At 40.7% G+C, this 18,732-nt stretch overlaps 1 protein-coding gene across 2 annotated transcripts; it reads right to left on the bottom strand.

The window, feature by feature from the left end:
- Window positions 1–1,576: 1,576 nt before the first annotated feature.
- On the bottom strand, window positions 1,577–10,611 carry LOC117463038 (cysteine/serine-rich nuclear protein 1-like). 2 transcript variants are annotated; one of them, XM_034105457.1, is made up of 5 exons: window positions 10,482–10,611; window positions 7,540–7,781; window positions 5,837–6,105; window positions 4,887–5,183; window positions 1,577–2,975 (listed from the first exon to the last, which is right to left on the bottom strand). In XM_034105457.1, the coding sequence occupies exons 2-5, from the start codon at window positions 7,778–7,780 to the stop codon at window positions 2,154–2,156; spliced, it is 1,629 nt and encodes a 542-aa protein (XP_033961348.1). In that variant the 5' UTR covers window position 7,781; window positions 10,482–10,611; the 3' UTR covers window positions 1,577–2,153. The 2 variants fall into 2 exon arrangements, with proteins under 2 accessions (XP_033961348.1, XP_033961349.1); XM_034105458.1 differs by having other exon boundaries at window positions 5,837–6,102.
- Between the last annotated feature and the right edge of the window lie 8,121 nt (window positions 10,612–18,732).

Genomic DNA, 18,732 nt, shown 5'->3' with positions numbered 1-18,732 from the left:
TATGGAAATCAGTGATAAGTCACCGTTTAATGTACTGCACATTTTTTAAATTATGGTAGAGTGTGTGGAGAAAGAAAGTTAAAATATGTCGCATTATAAAGTCCCTGTCACTGTTCGACTTTATTTTGTTTATAGGCCTACATTTAATATTACTTCAGTTTATCAAAATATCGATATATATTTCGAAATTATGCAGAAGACTTCATAAAGAATGACATTGTATAGTATGTCAACACAAAGCCATAATATAGTAGCCTATGTCGAAAATATGAGAAAATACGTCCTAGTGTAGTATGAAAAAAACATAACAAAAAAGGAAATATTATAGTGTGGTCGAAATTCCACAATTAATCACCCTCTGGTAAGAAATCAACAAATATACAAGTTTAAACCAAACTGTGTTATTCAATGAAGAGTTAAAGCATTCAACATAATAAATGTATTCCAGCTTGAAGGAGAGTCTTGCACCAGCAATGTAGTAGCCTACAATGATCTGGCCAAGTTCAAACTAAAAGGCAAGCACTTACTACAGGAAAAATACACAGGAAAATGGAGGGTACATCCAATCAAAATGTACATTAAAGTTAGTTTAAATGGTGATCAGACAAACAAACCTAACATCCATAATATAAATGCCTGACAATGGTCAAGATGACACCCTTCTGTCTGTTGAAGGCATGAGAAAATCAAAGTTAGTGACCTATATTAAAGGAGACTTATGATACATTTCTCTGATAGTTGGCCTATGATACAAATATGAGAAAAAACAACAAAGTATAGTTTGTCAAAAATATATATAAAAATCTTGATACTATAGTTAGTAGGTCTATGTGGAAATTATCAGAAACAACAACATAATATAGTAGGCCTCTATGTTGAAAATTATCTGAAAAGACAAAATGGTAAAGTGTGTCAAAAACAGTCATAATATAGTATGATTAAAATATGAGGAAAAATAACAGTCAACTATGACGGAAGCCCCTGTTGTCAACATGTATTCTTGTGCAAGACTCTTAAAAAACCCAAATTCCTCCGAATGGCATGGCCAATCTGCGTGCGTGTGTGTGTGTGTGTGTAGGTGGGAACTTGCATGGCAGCCCTTGCCTCTGTATGTGTGTGTGACTGGATGAAAGATGACTCGTATATATTTAAGTGCTTTATGGTGTCGAAAAGACTGAAAATAAATGCTATATGAATGCATTCCATTTAAGATTCTTGAAAAAAAGCTTGAGTACAGTACGCCATAGATACGTCATTTTATAGCGTGTCATAATAAAAAAAGTGAAGCATCAAAGTGCAAATTGGAGAAATGTTGTACCGTTTTAAAATAATCCTTGAATAAAAAATGTCCAACAGTCGAGCGTGTTGAGCATCTTACATTTAAGTGAATTTACTATTTATAATTGTGTAGCATATTATATATATATATATATATATATATATATATATAGCATAAGTGCTTCGGAAATCTTTTGAGGGCCAAACATTCAAACTCAATATGTCTTAATGGAATACACGAATATAATAAATACCCATAAAGTGAATACATTTGAAAAGTTTTATTATATTACTCCAATACAGACATATTATAAAATATTGTTAAGCAGATACTTGATAATCCACAATCAGCAAAGGCAGTAGAAAATAATTCACAACTCGAAGGCTCAAAATGGAGGAGTGTTATCATTTAATTACTGACTGCTTTAAGTGGATTTACGCACCATGGCCAGCTACTTGGAAAGTATGCACATTTGTGTTATGATATGTGGGGCATCACTTTTTAAAATGCTTTATTGCCTTTATGACCTTTGTAATAAATATGACATAAAACAAGTTAACTTACAATGATGAAGCGGTAGCAACAGAGGCGAGACCAAGAAATATCAGCGGCCATGGTATAAGAAATTAAATAACATAAAAAATATCAGGAAATCAAATAAAAATACATATTAATTATTCAAGTGCGTTTTCTCTTCAAATAAAGGCAAATATTTGTAGGCAATAGAAAAAATATCCAGCTAGGAAAAATAGTTTATCAATGATTCCTTTTTTCCATTGAAATATTATTACAAATGCATAGGCAGTGCTTTGTACATTAAATTATCTTACACAGTCATGTCCCTAGAATGCGTGGCTATAACATCTGCCCTGTGCTACCCCTGCTCCGGGCCGGGCTCCGTCAGCCCAATGAGGGACTCCAGGAGGAATGTGCTGGACTCGTACTGCGGCAGATTCACAGAGCTCAGCAGCTGCAGGTGGAAAAAGCTGTCGGGGTGCCTGTGAAGTTTAAAAGAGCTGTGCAGAGGTCCAGAGGTGTAGTCGCTGTCGAAGAACTCGATGTCGGAGTCTGAAGCCAGACTCAGGTCCATGTACCTGCCGGAAAAATAGTCCAGGGTGGGGGAGGGGGATCTGGGGAAGCCCTCCAGAGAGTCAAAGAAGTCTAGGTTTGCTGTCTGCCGTACTTTGTGGTTCAGCTGGCTGCACGCAGAGTAGTTATTATTTTCACACATGCTGAGGGGAAGTGACAACCCTCTATCTAAATCAGGGAGGTCCTGACTCCCATCGAGGCTTCCTCCCGCAGAGTCGGAGGAGGAGCAGGAGGATTCGGTCATGTCGCTGCTGCAACTGCTCTCCTCCATCGACAACCGTTCTTGGGGGAAGTGAAATGAAGGCGTTGTGGGCATGGTGAGAGGAAGGGCGTCCTCCTCCGAGGTGAAGCCGAAGGGGCAGCTCTGGTCCTGTGCGCTCTGCCCCGGATCGGCCTCCTCCTGCTGCCCGTACACGTCCGGGTCCTCTGGGAGTCCCGTCTGCTCCTCTTGGCTCACTGATTCCTCCTGCAGTCGCCTCTCCATCTCCAGCTTTATGACGGTGTGGATGTAATGAGTCTGCACACGTCTGGAGTTGAACTCGATGCGGCCCTGAGAGTTCCCACAGCCGTCCTTAGTGCAGCCACACGGGAAGTTTAAGCGGTCCTCCTGTGAGTAAAAGACAGGAAGTTAAGGTAAGGCTGCAGGAATACACAGGATTAACACCATGATCAATAGTTCACCATCAGAGAGGGGGGTTGAATGTGTTTTAAATCAAAAGGGGATTTGCCAGATTCCAATTAAATGACTGCAGTGACAAGCAAAATGATAGCACGCATTTGGTGAGTGATATGTCTAAAATCCTCAAATACAGCATGTTGTTTGTACGAGAGAAAGTCAATATGATTTGACAGGCATTTGTTTGTTTTAATAATAAATTACAGGACCAATGTAAATAAATATATTGGTTTAAAAGTGTGAAAATGTGGTGCACCCTTTAAAAAAAAAGAGTTGATTGACAAATACATGATCAGAAAGACACATTGTTGTGAGTATATATGTTTCTGTCTCTTTCTTTGCTACGCTTGATGTGAAATGTGGGGATCTGTACTGTAAAAGGGGTCCGCATAGTAAGCTGTAGCTTTAGTATGTACATGTAATGATTATGCTGAATTGTTAATAATAAATAGTTATTTGAGTAATTGTATTTTTTTTTTTTTATTATCCATAAATATTGTCTTGCTTTTAATGTCCCTGCATACTGTTTTAATTGATAGAAATGTTGTTAATGCTTAAAATCACGAGATAGGAATGATGGTGTTTGGCTAATAGACATTAAACTTAAGACAATAGATAAATTGCTTACCTAAAGTAAATATCAAAATTGTTTTTTGTAATTCATATGAGATGCTTAACACTAGAACCACCAACGGGTCTATTTTACCCGCAGCTGTTTTTTGATTGTATGTCACTTTTTTTCAATAAAATATTAAAGTCTCCCAGTCCGTGACTTTTCCTGAAAGTGCGTTATGTTGTTAAAAATTGCCAATATGAAGTCAGATTGAAAAAATCGCCAAAAAGAATTGCCATTTATACCTATACCCGCCAGCGGGTAATATTTACCTTATAGAAAATGCAGCGTAAACATGACGTGTTGCTATAGCAATGCCTTTTGTCTACTGCGGTCCCTTATAGATAGATAGAGAGAGAGAGAGAGAGAGAGAGAGAGAGAGAGAGAGAGAGATTGATAGATAGTTATAGAGAGATAGATAGAGAGAGAGAGAGAGAGAGATAGATTGATAGATAGTTATAGAGAGATAGATAGATAGATAGAGAGAGAGAGATAGAGACATTTGTACTAAACAAAACACAAGTCTAACACCAAGCGTTTAAATCAGCAGTGGTAGCAATAGTGTCTACTTCATGCTATCTGCACAAACTATAGCATATGAAAAACTGAGATTCCGCAGATTATATTGGTATAAATTTCATCCCTGTGCGATCAAAACTCACTGTTCTACATGATAAATAAAAGAACATTGTACCTTGAAAATCAATAGCCGGTACATTTGACCCGTTGGCGGTTTTAGGTATACAGCGACCTCTGGCGGTTCTAGTGTTAAAGGTGGGGTAAGTAATTCACTTCAGAAACACTTTTTGTTATTATTTGTTATTTGTCATTAAATGCTTTGACAATAAATACATTAAAACAATTCATCCGTGGAAGCCGTGGCGCTGTAAAAAGCACGACCAATCATTTGAGCCGGCCCGGCTAAAATAATTGGATGGCCTACCTGCCTGTCAGCCTTCTATCTGTGCATAAACTTCATGTGCGCGTTGGTGTGTGTTGGAGGAGGGGCTCTGTAAGGAAGTCTGAAGGAAGGGGCAGATTTTTTTCGGCTGTGTATTTTCAAATTCTAGCGCATTCGAGCTGGTTTCTCCATTCTTACCTACCCTACCTTTAACAAGCTCAAACTACAATGTTGAAATATTTGTTGTCTCATTCATGCAGCATAAAGTGTCCTGGGGCCGCTCTATGCTTTTAGTGAATGAAGTTGTGTTTTGGTCTCAGTGTCGTACCTGGCACTTGATCCCTGCCAGGCTGCAGGCGCAGGTCTCCGGCTCACAGAAGCCCTGGCAGTCACAGCCACAGGCCTCCCTGGAGAGCCGCAGGGCGTGCAGCTGCCTCTTCTCCTCCCGGTCCACGCGCTTCACCCCCGCCGCCTGCAGGAGAGCCTGCCGCTGCCTGGAGGAGTATGGCTGGAGGAACCCTTCGTCCTCCAGCTCTGCATCACTGATGGGGACGTCTTCTTCTGGGACCTGCTCCACTGTGAGCCGGTCTGCCTCTCCCTGGTCCATGGCCCCGCTGGTGATCAACTGCAATCAACAATAGATACAGTTAGAAATATAAGAAATAAATAAGTAGACAAGATATTTTATGTATTTTTTACTACATAAATCTTATTATTATTTATTTCATTTAAGTTTTGCCAGTTCTGTTCAACCGTCCAATACTTTGCACATTTGCAGACACGCTACCTCTCATCCACTTTCCATACCAATACTGCACATATTTGATTGGATTTGATTATTATACGTACTTAGCAATAGTATAATTTTTTTCGGTGTATCCAGATTTCATGTAAATAATTTTCTATATCTCAACGTATAATAGTTTCAATTTTTGGGTTGTTTTTCATACTTTTTGTATCTTCTTTAACTGTGTTTATGTATGCACCACGTACAGCAAGGCAAATTCCTTGTATGTGTTAACTTACTTGGCAATAAGCCTGATTCTGATTCTGATAACATGGTGTTATAATGTGAAGTTTATCCAACTGAACAAAATGTATTATTAACGTATTATAAATGTTGGTTTTATTTTCTGCAATATTCCAAAATCCAATCAACAAAAATCCCATCACATATTTGTTGAGGTACCCCTTGTGATGTCAACTTCCTTGTCTGCTTATAGCACATCAGCATTGCACCACTCCTTGCAGACTGATGTAGAAAGTGACTGCACTCACTTTGTGTTTCAGCGCCTCCAGCCTCTCTCTCCTCCGCCTGTCTCTGAGCCTCTCTCTGCGCCAGCGCCGTCGCTCCAGCGCATGATCAGCCATCGTGTATCTCCGCAGGGTGCTGTGCGTCTGCACCATGCCCAGGGTGGCCCCCCCGTGGCTGGGCACGCTGGTGAAGCCCTGACAGCGGGGGAAGCTGAACACCGTCACCTTGTCAAAGCGCACGTTGCTCTGCGGGCCTGCAGCGAGCTTCGTCCTCTTCAGGATAGACCGAACTGCTTCAAATAAAAAACAAACAAAAGTGAGGCACTGCAGATACTCATGATACGCTTTGAAACAGGCCCCTTATCAAATTAAGGAAAATCAGTCCTACATCGTCAAAGATTATCAGAGTGGTGCGTTTATGAAATCTTGAAGAAAACTATTTTTTCCGCAGGCCTCTACAATATATATATATATATATATATATATATATATAAAAAAAAACAAAAAAAAAACAGAGACAATTCTTGATACATTTAAGTAAATGGGGGCTGCGTTTAACAACAGTAAAACTTGACCAAAACAGCCGTTTCGAAACTCTTACAAAACTATATGCTAACTACTTTCTACTTGTTGCAGACGTGTTTTGATTGTAATCTATTAGGGGAAATGATGTTGTGTGAAGTAATGAGCAAATGAGTATTGGGTTATACTGCACAAGTTAAGTGAGAGTTTGTGAACAGATGTTTTGATATAGTTTTTCCCCCATTTACTTCAACTAATCAAGACTTCTGATTCTTTGTCCAGCATGGAGGAACACTAAAAACCTCTTCACAAAAACTGCATAACAAGGGATGATTAATGATATACAAATGGTCACGTGGAATAGTCTTTTAACCTTTAGTGCAATTCCGAGAAAGGATACTTGGACTTGATAAATACAGCTGAGCCACTGAACTTTGACACGTGCTCTGTGTGCTGTAGTTTTCCAAGTGGCCACTAGGTGACACACTACAGGTGCCTCAATGAAGTGGCTTGTCTCAACAAAAAACATGTTGGGAGGAAATACCAGGCAAAGGGTCTATGGACAGATGAATAGAGACAAGAAGTACTGCCGTCTCCAACTGAGGTTTACAAGATCATAATTCATCTGACAGTTAAGTCTTCAATATTTATCAGATGACTGTTTTGTTTGACAGTTTTTCTTCAAACCTTCACACATAACTGAGGCTGAACTCTAAAAGTCAGTAAACAACAGAGACCAGCTGACGGAGCTCATCTCCACTGCTGTGTGTCTAAAGAGTTCCACACTGGGGCACTGTTTGCACCCTGACTCAATAGTGAACAGAAAACAAGCCTGGAGCTGTTGTACATCAGGTGTCAGAGTGCACAACAACTGCAGAGTATCTTGTCCCTGCAGGCCCTCGTTGCAGCTTTGTGATATCTTAATAATGCCATTTGATTGACTTTTTTTTTTAAAAGGATCTTGCTATTCAAATTTAATTCCACAACATCCTATTGCTCAGGCAAATTATCTTCTACGCAACCGGACAGAGGCGGGTCATTCTCTGTGCATTATCTAGAAGGTTTTCATATCGGTGCTGCTGCGGGCTGATAAGAGACACTCCTATTAAACACTGAGGGGATACAAAGCCAGATATGGACGAGGTTTGCATCATATGAAAGTGGAGGGGGGGGGGGGGAAATGATTGGTTGTTGGTTTGACTTACTGGGTAAACTGGTGGGCGAAGAAGGACTGTGAGGTGTGAAGTCCTGGCTGTCGGAGGGGCCGCTTTCCCCGTCAGACTCCCACTCTGAGGAGGCAGGGGAGGAGAGGGAGGACGGGGGAGAGGAGGAGGAGGAGGAGGAGGAAGAGGAGGAGGAGGAAGAGGAGGAGTAGCAGGGATCTACCTCCGCAAACTTTCTCTTAAGGATGCCTCGCATTGTTTGGCCGTGGTGGTTGATATACATTCTGTGTGAACATAAAGAAGAAGGAGCATTGGTCGCACTGTGGTTACAAATACACAATGCAATAGGCAAAAAACAAGTTGCAATAAATCCAAAGAGCATTCCTAACCAAGCAACATAAGATCAGACTTTATGTAACAATGCTGTGTTTCCTGCTCTGTTTGACAGAACAAATATACAGGCAAATTAAATGATCGCTGTACGACTGAAAGGTCTTCCTGGTGAGAGTTGCCGGTCGAGCCGGTTTCAGGGCATGAGTTTGTTTAGGCTAATGACATCTTGATAGTTGTTATCTCACAAACTGATGTTTTATTGGTGTACAAATATGAACAGCACTCCTAACTCTCGCTTGCAAACCAGCTGGGCACTTTAGAGAGTAAAACGAAAAACATTAAGAAGGTCTTTTGCTTTTCTCTGAAAAGTAATTAACATTCCAATGATTCCTCAAGTTTTTTGTGAAGAAAACGTGGAAACGGACCGTCCAATGGCTGCATGCTGGGGGGGTGTAATGGTTCAAGTGGCTGCTATTTTTGGATGTGAACATGGGGAATAAGTCCAAACATGAATACATTCAGGGTTACAAGCTTAAGCAAGGCTGTGCAGAGCCACTGAGTAAAATACCTAAGCAGAGTGGTGTTACAGTGAAATAAAGAAAAGCTGTTGTGTTGTTCAAAATAATCTGTTAGATAGGTCAAGTTAGCAGAATATGTTTAAAGCTGTCATTGAAGTCCTTTTGGACGTAGTGACCTATGAGCTATTGGACATCATGCCAACAGCTATTGTTTAGTTTTTGGTATATTTTCTCTTGGTCCATAAAATATCAGATAATACTGAAAAGGCAAATCACAATTTCCCTAAAGCTACTTGCAAATGTCTTATTTTGTCCGAACAACAATATTCTGTTTTATTTAAGTCAACAACAAAAAAACATCCTAACAAAGCTATTTGTTTTATTTGATCTGTATCCCTAATGTAGCAGACATAGAAGTAATGTTGTAATTACGATATTTCTGGTAACATTTTCCTCATTTCGTGCAGCCATACTTTAAACTCCAGCATGCTCCAATACATGACCGTAATACATCAGCTGACCAGGATTTAGACTGACTTTCCCTCGAGTCCCCTCGAGCTTATCTTTACATTCATAAACAGAAATTACACCAGGTCAGGAGTCTGGTCAGAAAAATAAAGTAAAACACTGTCTACTGTCTACTGTCGTCTGCCCTGACAGGCCATCGTCTTGCTACAACTCACACTCATTCTGAGTCCACAAGACAAGGGGCCTCTGATTGTCTGTAGTAAGCAAATAGTTCAACCAGTGTGTGTGTGTGTGTGTGTGTGTGTGTGTGTGTGTGTGTGTGTGTGTGTGTGTGTGTGTGTGTGTGTGTGTGTGTGTGTGCGTGCGTGTGCGTGCGTGTGCGTGCACTCAGAGTGAGCAACTTCCTGGATCCATCAGCAAATAAGCGGTGAAACAAGATACAACTTCTTGTGTCATTTTACTGTTTACACAGTAGAACCCTGTGCTGCTTAAGCATTTAGATGTAGCTCTGCTTAAAAGACATATGCATGGCTCACAGCCTATCTAATGAATGTTGCATAATTGCGGTGTTATTTTAGCTGCCTTTTGTTCCAATTATATCACATGTATTACTGTTAAAATCTGACAGAGTGGAGAGGCTTTACTGTATCCGCTGAGACCACATCAATAATTTAAAGTTCAAAGCAGCAGAAGCACAAAGTGCACATGCACTGTGCGATACAGGAGGGGGGACTATACTGTATGTACTGAAAAGCTAAGACAAAAGACTGCAGTGCATTTTTATGAGAGGGTTGGGCAATATTATCAATATTATAACAATATGTTGATATGAGCCTAGATATCCTGTTCGATTTTGCATATCGTAAAGTGTTTTTCCTGATTTTGAAGGCTCCATTAAAATATGGTAATTTAATGTTCTACTTTGTATTATTGTTCATTACCCACTAAGTCATTATATCCATATTACTGATGATTATTTATCAAAAATCTCATTGTATAAATATTTAAGCCCCCATAATAGATCCTACAATATCGTCGCAATATATCGGGATATTAGGTAAATATATATCGTGATATGTGATTTTCTCTATATCGCCCACTCCTCTTAATAGTGGCATTGGGAAAAAAACTATCATGACGTAGAATAAGTAGCCAATAATGTCACTATTGTATTTACACAATTTAAATCCCTATAGGAATGTTGCACGGATGTCAGACCGAGTTTTCATTGGAGTGCACAAGTCGTTTCCTGTTTGGCAGAATAACAGACATTAGATAGCTGACCTCTTCACCCCTCGGACACGGCGACCATGTCAGCTACGACAACACTGTTCCCCTGTCTTTACAGCAGCCACAGTCCCATTCAACAGCGACCAAACTGCCTCTGCTCCTTCACAGCAGCACAGACACACAGGAGACCGTGTGGTTGTGATAGGAAGTTTGTTTAAACAGTAGTGTACAACTTGTAGACTCTTCCTAAAACGGTCAAGTTCCACAGTAACGGTGTATAGGTTGCCAGCATGTCCCATACTACTCTATACTAGATAAACATATCACGAAGTTATAAACATAAAATATGATAACCCAAGCCAAAACCACAATAAATAGTGACAGTCTATAACGCTTAACAAAAATAAGACTGTGATTTGTTTTTCAGTTACTCACCACGAAGTAAATTACAGCATAATAACAAAATAAAAGCTTGAATTTGACACGAAGTTATTGGTCTTGTCCGCGGTCCCGCCAGCTGAGCATTGTGTGTCCCTCTGTGTTTATGTGGAGCTACACTGTAGTACCACTGTGAACATGGGAGGACTGGCTGGCAGCAGCCAAAGAGAAGAGTGTAGCAAGATAGTAACCCCCGCTTGGAAGCGCCTTAGACTTTGCATAAAAGTACAATTGTCAGAAGAGCTTGCAACTTTATTATTTGAGTACGAAAAGTCAGAGAAAAAGCTAAAAGTATAACATAGACGTGATAGCCTACTTAATTAAACAGTCACAACGTAGTAACTGTTAAAAAAACAACATCACAACGCTCTCATAAACACAAATACTAGTATTGGTACAACGTCGTTCATTCAAACCAAACGACTAAACATGATACACAACAGCTCAAACACGAGGAACGTTTTTCAATGGTATACTTTAATATATATATATATATTTCTAATACTTGTAGCCAGGTAGGAAAATCATATTGTTAGCCGGTTAACAACTACTCTGCCAAACGAACCCGGAAGTGGCTGGGAGCGGGAATCATCTTGCTCCACATAGTCCTTTCTCCTGGCTCTCCTGACTGTATTGACGCAGACGGTGACACACACAGAGGCAGGAGACGCTCTTCTGTCACTGCTGCCCACAGACTCACTGTTGTGTTGTGTTCACAGGGGCGCCGTAAGGGGGTGAAAAGTTAGGACGATTCTAAGGGCCCGTGACTGACAGGGGACCCAAATATTTTTAGAACATTAAGAAAAAAGTAACCTTTCATCAATCATCAATAATTAACATTAATATAACGTCATATTGATAATGTACTCACTAAACTTACGATTCATTTAACTTATTTTCTTCCAAAAGTTAATTATCCAAAGCATCGAATATTTACATGTAATGGTTTGGTCCTGCCTCCAAACGCTGTGCATCACCGCACTTTCTAGCAGAGAGTGAGACTATGTGAGGAGGGATGCTAGTACTTACGTGTGTACGATGTCTCAACGACTAACAAAGTCAGGCTTTCAAAAAGAAAAGAAAGGAGAGAAAGACAAGAGAGAGGGACAAAAGGGCGACAATGCAGAAGTTTTTAATTTCACTCCTCTTTTAGCTGACATTTAATAAATGCAGGTACATTTTTAGCAGCTATTCATACTAAATCAGTTGTCCCTCCCCCTGGTGCCAGGACCAACAGATCCATCTTTAGGCTCAGCAGCCCTGTCCCCCCCATAAGGCTTTGCAGTCTTGCCATGCTGTCCATTGAAAGCCAGTTGGCTCGAAAGCTGGACTTCAAGGACTTGATCAGTGACTTTGCCTGTAAGAAGGCTAGGCGCTGGGCTCTTGGTGAGTAAGGCTGAGCAAGGGCTCGTATTAACTGTTAAAGGGCAAGGCTATGGTAACGATATTGGATCACTACACACCAGATGCATGATGAGAAAAAGACTGAGAACAGGTGATAGGCTCTGATTTAGCACCACCATCAGGCCTTTTCACTTCCATTTCCGTTTTGTTGTCCATTTACACTTTAATACCCACTTATTTTGTAGTTGCTATGTATATTTAGTAGTGGTCTGTGCGTTTGATTATCAGATCAAGGGGGCGTTGGGGAACTCCAGTTCGAAACCCGCTCCCGCCCCACTGCGTCAGGCCGTTGTGTCCTTGGGCAAGACACTTCACCCGAATTTGCTCCTGTGGGTATTGTCCACAGTAGATGACCATTACATGTATGTATGATCTGTATGTGTAATGTGTATTTGTAAAGCGCTTTGAGAGTCATTGATAAAGTGCTATAATAAATATAAGGATTATTATTATTATTACTATTGAGGTCTATTGTCAGGAATGTTAGTGTTATATCAAATAGTGAAATCTACTGCAGTAGAATTTACAGTCTGCACATATGTTCACCGCTCAGTGTCAGTAAATATTGTGCAGTTAGTATTGGACTACAAGATAGATGCAAGCCTGTACAGGTTATTTAAAGCATAAATGAGTGGGTTGGGTTCTGGAGGTGTGGTTACAGCAATTGTGCTTGGTTGGTGTGGCCTGGGCCTGGTGGTGGGGCCCAATGTGATATCTTTTCATGGGGCCCAAAATCCAGTGTGTGTTCACACTGTATTGTTACAACCAGTGATATGGGGGTACATTAATAACTTATAAACCACCAGCTGGTGATTATCAGAAGTCGATCTGCCAACATTGTACATGAGTTAAAACCATAGACTGTATATATAAAGGTTAAAACAAGTGGACATTTTTACTGTATTAGCATTTAACTTTGATAATTCTCTTATTTTATCTAATAAGAAAATAAAACAATTTTGAGGGAAGATGACACTTTTTGAGACAGTTGTAGGGTGTAGTATTGTCACACTAAAGTAGACATTACTTTTTAAAATTCTCTCCTTCAATTTCTCCTCTTTATATTTAATCATGTAACGTTTTTTCAACAGTAGGCTAATTCAAGCAGCAGCACCATCATGCTGCAATTCATTTAGGATTATAAACTTGAATACTAATTGGTAGTAGTAAGTGGTTTGAGTTCCTCTATCAGAAAATGTAAAAAGCAATTTAAAAACCAGAATTATTTTGTCTGGTTAACAATTTCCGTGGTGTTTAATAAATTAGTGACACTAAAATCAATTGAACACAAAGTTTCTGGTAACTTTCAAATCCTCATTGTCTTTCATTTCTTTAATGTCTGGTATTTTGTGTCTGGCAGGTCTAATAAAAAAGGTGATCAGACTTCTTTAAAAGGTGACTAATGCTGCCAGGTATTCTTTTTCACATTATTGTACCATGACTCACTGGTGTTCATCCAAAATGGTGATTTAACGCAGACACGCCTTGTTTCCTAGAAACTGTAGAGAAGCTGTAGATGGACAGGATTATGGAATTTGAGTGTGCAGCCTCCTCCCTGCTTTCCTGTTTCTATTGTATTTCATGTTAACAGTTGTTGGCATTAGGAAAAAAGAGAGCAAATGTGGCCTTTGCACAAACATGCTCATTATGAACAACTCAAACTGTCAAGTCAGTGTTTTTTGGGAAAAATACTGAGTGAGAAAAAGTAAAGCGACTGGATTAACATTCCAGTGTCTCTGCTTTTAAAGATAATCATAGGCTACACCGTGTCCTTGACTTGGAGCAAAATGAAGCTCAGCTTTAGAGAAACAGACAAACAGAGCCAGTGGACGAAAAGACAGACATGTCCAAAATACTCTTGAGCTTTGACCCCATGTTTTGATACACATCAGTGCTTCAGTTGGAGTAAAAAACTGCACCTCAATACCTGTTGGTCCAAATACTTTGTCCAGAGGAAGGGCTTATCGTCCCGTCCTCTGCACTCACTGGAAGTGTGTTATTATGAGAGTGTGACCCACTTTGGCTGGGAGCACTCGAGTGCACATGTATTTCTTTTCCACTGACCTGGGTGGGGAGTAAACACCAGCGAGGTCATAGTGAAACAGCACGTTGTTTTTTAAATGTATTTCTCAAACATGGACTGGTTGTGAAAAGGGTATTTCAAGTAAATTATGCATCTTGAGGGTACGTCCAGACAGTGTATCCTCTCAGAAATCTTGAAATGACATACTCATACAGGATCAAAAAGGACTTTCAAGCTACGTTGATATTAATAGCACAATCATGCTGCCTTTCCGAAAATACATTTATGCAACACAGTTGGTGTTTCCTGTTCCTTATGTGACGTTGTTGTGTGCTTCAATGTGTCAGGAGATTTGATCGGACCACACTAGTGCAGCAGAGGAGGAGATGAGTCATGGAAAGTACCACTGCAATGGTCAGTTAGTTTAGCACAATAATGTATTTATTCACTTTCTCAAGCAGCCATCAAAGTTTAGGAATGTCCTGGAATAAAGACATTTGTATTCTTATTCTCGACAGACCTGTAAAACTGAGTTTCTTCAAAAATATCATGAAAAAGTACAACCTTAAATCTTATGTTTACCAGATATGTGCTCATTTGCTTTTTGGATATAAGTCACTCCGCATGAAAACTAATCAGCAGCATAACCAACCCAGATTCCTAATCTGATTTATTTCCTTTTCTCCCATCCTGTGTCATCCGTCTCTATTCTGTATCTGCTCAAACTGCGGACAGCTAGTGTAAAGCCTTACAGTGCTCTCTGTCCAGAGTCCATGTTACATAACTTATACAGTAGTTAACCTACATTATGGCACCCTCTCAGGATTGTGCCACTGGCTCTTGTGGCCCCGTTTTCTCAGTCAAGCTGTGCCAGCGATGGCCCACATACAGCAGTAAAACTGACAGAGTTTGACAAAGCTTCAGGCATGTGAAACTACTGTGCCCCAGTTCCTCCTTCCTTCCTGGTGGATACTATCTCTAGAAAATAACCCCTCCTTTTAAGATCACCATTCTGTTGTCCTGGGCATAACAGGAAGTATCAGGTAGCGTTGCATTTGGGGGGGTTATTGCTTTCCAGTCAGATAGTAATGTAATGTGCTAAATGAAGTCACATGCTGCTCAGTTTTGTATCGTGAAAAATACTTCCTTAACGACAGAACTAGCCCTCATAATATTGGGTGATTGAGTATACATTATTTGTTTTTGTCTCGCTGAATTGTTACTACTGCTACGCTTATAAAAATATCATTTGTACATGAGTTGGCTCCTTTATACATAGCCTCTGATGTCATGTTTTGACAGCCGTCACCATGGTCGCAAGGGCAAATACAGCCCAGCTGTTTCTATTTTAGAGGATTGGTAAAGCAGTGAGTCATTATGTTTGCCTTCATCACTAGCAGCAGCAGTAGCAGTAGCATGATTCCTCTCAACACTGTCATCATGTTTGCAGTCATTTCTTTATGAGTTGGTGTTTTGGCTTTATTGTCCATTTATTCTGAATGCAGGTTTACTCATATGTTCATGTCTTAAGCAGTACAGTCAGTTTCCTTGGTTTCAATGTAGACTTTCAATGAATGTTTAGAACATTAAAGGGGCTAGTTATGGAATTCAGTGCACAGGGAATGCCTCGCCCCAGCTCTCAGCTAGCAGTGCTAACAGCGCTACAAGTGTTAACAACGCTAACAGCAGTGTTCCCGTTAGCTGGTATTTGCCAGACTTTGGTAAATCTGTTGAAGTCTGACAAATGTAACTCTCTCCGTTTAAAATGTCACGCAAAAAGACCCTCTCATCGATGACAAGACGTGCAACGTGATGACAGTGCTCTGCAGTTATGGAGACTTGAATTTGTCAGCGTTATGTTATGTTCATATCAATCAATCAATCAATCAATCAATGTTTATTTATATAGCCCAATATCACAAATGTTACACTTGTCTCAGTGGACTCCACAGTGTGTACAGAATATCAGTATGACAATACGACACCCTCTGTCCTTAGACCCTCACATCGTACAAGGAAAAACTTCCAAAGAAAACCCACAGTTTAAAGGGAAAATGGGAGAAACCTCAGGGAGAGCAACAGAGGAGGGATCCCTCTCCCAGGACGGACAGACGTGCAATAGATGCTGTGTGTAAATTTAAGAGATAATACATTTACAACATAGGTAGATCAAATGTTTGGAAATGCATGTGTCTATAATAAGAAGATGAATCCACGAGGATGTCAACAATCCTGTGGGAGCCATCAGAGAAGTAGTATAATGAGAGTCAGGCAGGACCACAGTGACAGGTTCAGCCACGACTCGAAGTCCAGGACTCAGGATGCAGGACTCAGGATCCAGGACTCAGGATCAAGGACTCAGGATCCAGGACTCAGGATCCAGGACTCAGGATCCAGGACTCAGGATCCAGGACTCAGGATCCAGGACCAGCAACAGGCACAGCCACGACTCAGGATCCCGCCGTAGATAGACACCAAAAAGAAATGTGTGGAAGCTGGGTTATTTGGAACATGAGAGTACACAGGTACAGACAGAGAGAAGGAAGAAGTAAGGTGTCCCCCAACAAACTAAGCCTATATCAGCAAAACTAGGGGCTGAATCTAATCAGCCCTAACTATAAGCTTTATCAAAAAGGAAGGTCTTAAAACCTGTTTAACCCGAGCCTGTTTTTCAGGTTTCAGGCTCGAAAATGACATTCCCAGAACAAATGACCATATCTTCCCTTCTAAAAGGGTTAAATTAATAATCTTTTTTCTCAAAGTAATGATAAACCCGTGAGTTGGATGTAGAAAAGTCAGAATAAATATAGATGTTCAGATTGAACATGGTAAAAAACTGTAAATGATAGTGTCCGTCCAAAAAATATTTTGTACCTATAGTGAAAACTAACCTTGGATGATGGGTTATGTTGGAGCACCACCCAATGGCGGTGGTGGAAGGTTCACTTCTGCTCCGTGGCGTCCCTTGATGACTGATGAGCTGGTCAATTTATAAAAGAAGGAATTCAAAGCACCAGGATAAAGGTTATACAATAATCTGTTTTAATGGTAAGAGCAACAATACACAATACAGAGCACTCTGCAACAGTACAAGATACAGAGTACTCCGGGGTCAATTCCTACCACCGTGTGATAAACGTACCACGACAGCCAGTCAGGAAGAGAGCGCCGACTGGAAGAATGTTACAGTATTTAAACACATTCTGTGGGAGGAGTTGTGTCGGTTGCTCCTCCTTGTTATTGGCGATTTCACTTCTGGGCGAGCCCAAGACAGTGAGCTGGTAGTTCTCCATTGGCCAGTTTCACTTCTGGGCGGGACCCTAGGCAATGAGTCAGCAGTTGTTAGGCTTGTTTGAGACAAGCAAGACCTGCGCAGACCTGCGCAGACCTGCGCAGTTGCGATCAACGTCTTGCTAGTGCGTTGCATGATGGTTAGTCATTTTGTCCGACTTGCTCTGGAGGCTCGCCCACATGAGACTTTGAAATCTCGCGGGACAAAGACGCCCGCAGCCTTGAGAGCGAGGCGAGGCGAGTTGGCGCAGTTGCTCTCCACGAGCTGCGGAAGCAAAATGCTTGATGGGAAACGGCTCGCTGGTATCTCGAGCTGAGCGCTCATTGGTGGTTTTTACCACGTGCTGCTGATGAAGCTCTCCAATTGGCTGGCAAAAGTTTGTTGTTGTTTTGTGTCAGTTTTACGTCGCCACATCCATTCCCATTTTTCATCATTGTTCCACAATGTTTATCATCATGAAATTAATATCTATATATTTTATACTATACTGCTTACCGTTTTCATACTTTATATAGGCCTATCTTAGCATATTCATACACACTGTTCATACTGCTCACAGGCTGATATAGTGTATTCATACCCCTCACTGTTTATTCATCATCTAATTCATTCTATATGTTATTCTGTAGATTATGTACATTACTTTTCACTTTACTGCTTGTTGCACCTGGTTAGAAGCTAAACTGCATTTCGTTGTCTCAGTACCTGTAATATGTGCAATAACAATAAAGTTGAATCTAATCTTGAGCAGGAACAAATGTATTTACTTAGTACCTACATATCTGACATTAACGATTAAACACATGTGTGCATTCTTTATAAATGCAAACCGAGTCAAGCCGACTCCGGAGGTGGCGGTATGCACCTTAAAGTTGTTGGCAATCCGCCAAAAAACCGAGAGAAGAAGAAGAAGAAGACCAAGCCCACTCCGAGCTGTCCGACTTCAGGCAAGCTTTTTGAGACCTCCCCCGGCTGCGATCGGCTACTCTCGGCTACTTTCGAGGCGAGCCGCAATGTGTCTCAAACAAGCCTGTTGACTCCGTCTGATTTGCTCCCTCTCCTTACAGTGTGTGTGTGTGTGTGTGTGTGTGTGTGTGTGTGTGTGTGTGTGTGTGTGTGTGTGTGTGTGTGTGTGTGTGTGTGTGTGTGTGTGTGTGTGTGTGTGTGTGTGTGTGTGTGTGTGTGTGTGTGTGTGTGTGTAAATAAGGATGTTTCCTGCCATGCAAACTGCTCCTACTTCATACAGAGTAATTAAGCACACACATATATTTAAGCCAACTACTCCAAAATGTTGTGGCAATTTAGCACAGGTATCCTCTGAACTTCCTCTAACCTCGAAGTCAGCTCACTTAACAGGAATACATCTATTGATAATTCAGAACGACCATTATCTCATGGCCTCTCTAGGAGTCTTGCAGGATATGAATTATCCAATTAACTAAGTCTGCACACAAGCGCACATACATTTCCCCCTATGCAGATTACGCTACCATTAGCAGCTAACTTTTGCTCTGCGATTTTTACATAAA

The sequence above is a fragment of the Pseudochaenichthys georgianus genome, chromosome 17 (assembly GCF_902827115.2).
Source record: "Pseudochaenichthys georgianus chromosome 17, fPseGeo1.2, whole genome shotgun sequence".
In the NCBI taxonomy this organism is placed as follows: Eukaryota; Metazoa; Chordata; class Actinopteri; order Perciformes; family Channichthyidae; genus Pseudochaenichthys; species Pseudochaenichthys georgianus.
Note: the sequence above shows the minus strand (reverse complement) of the source record. Positions and strands in the feature narration are given on the sequence as shown.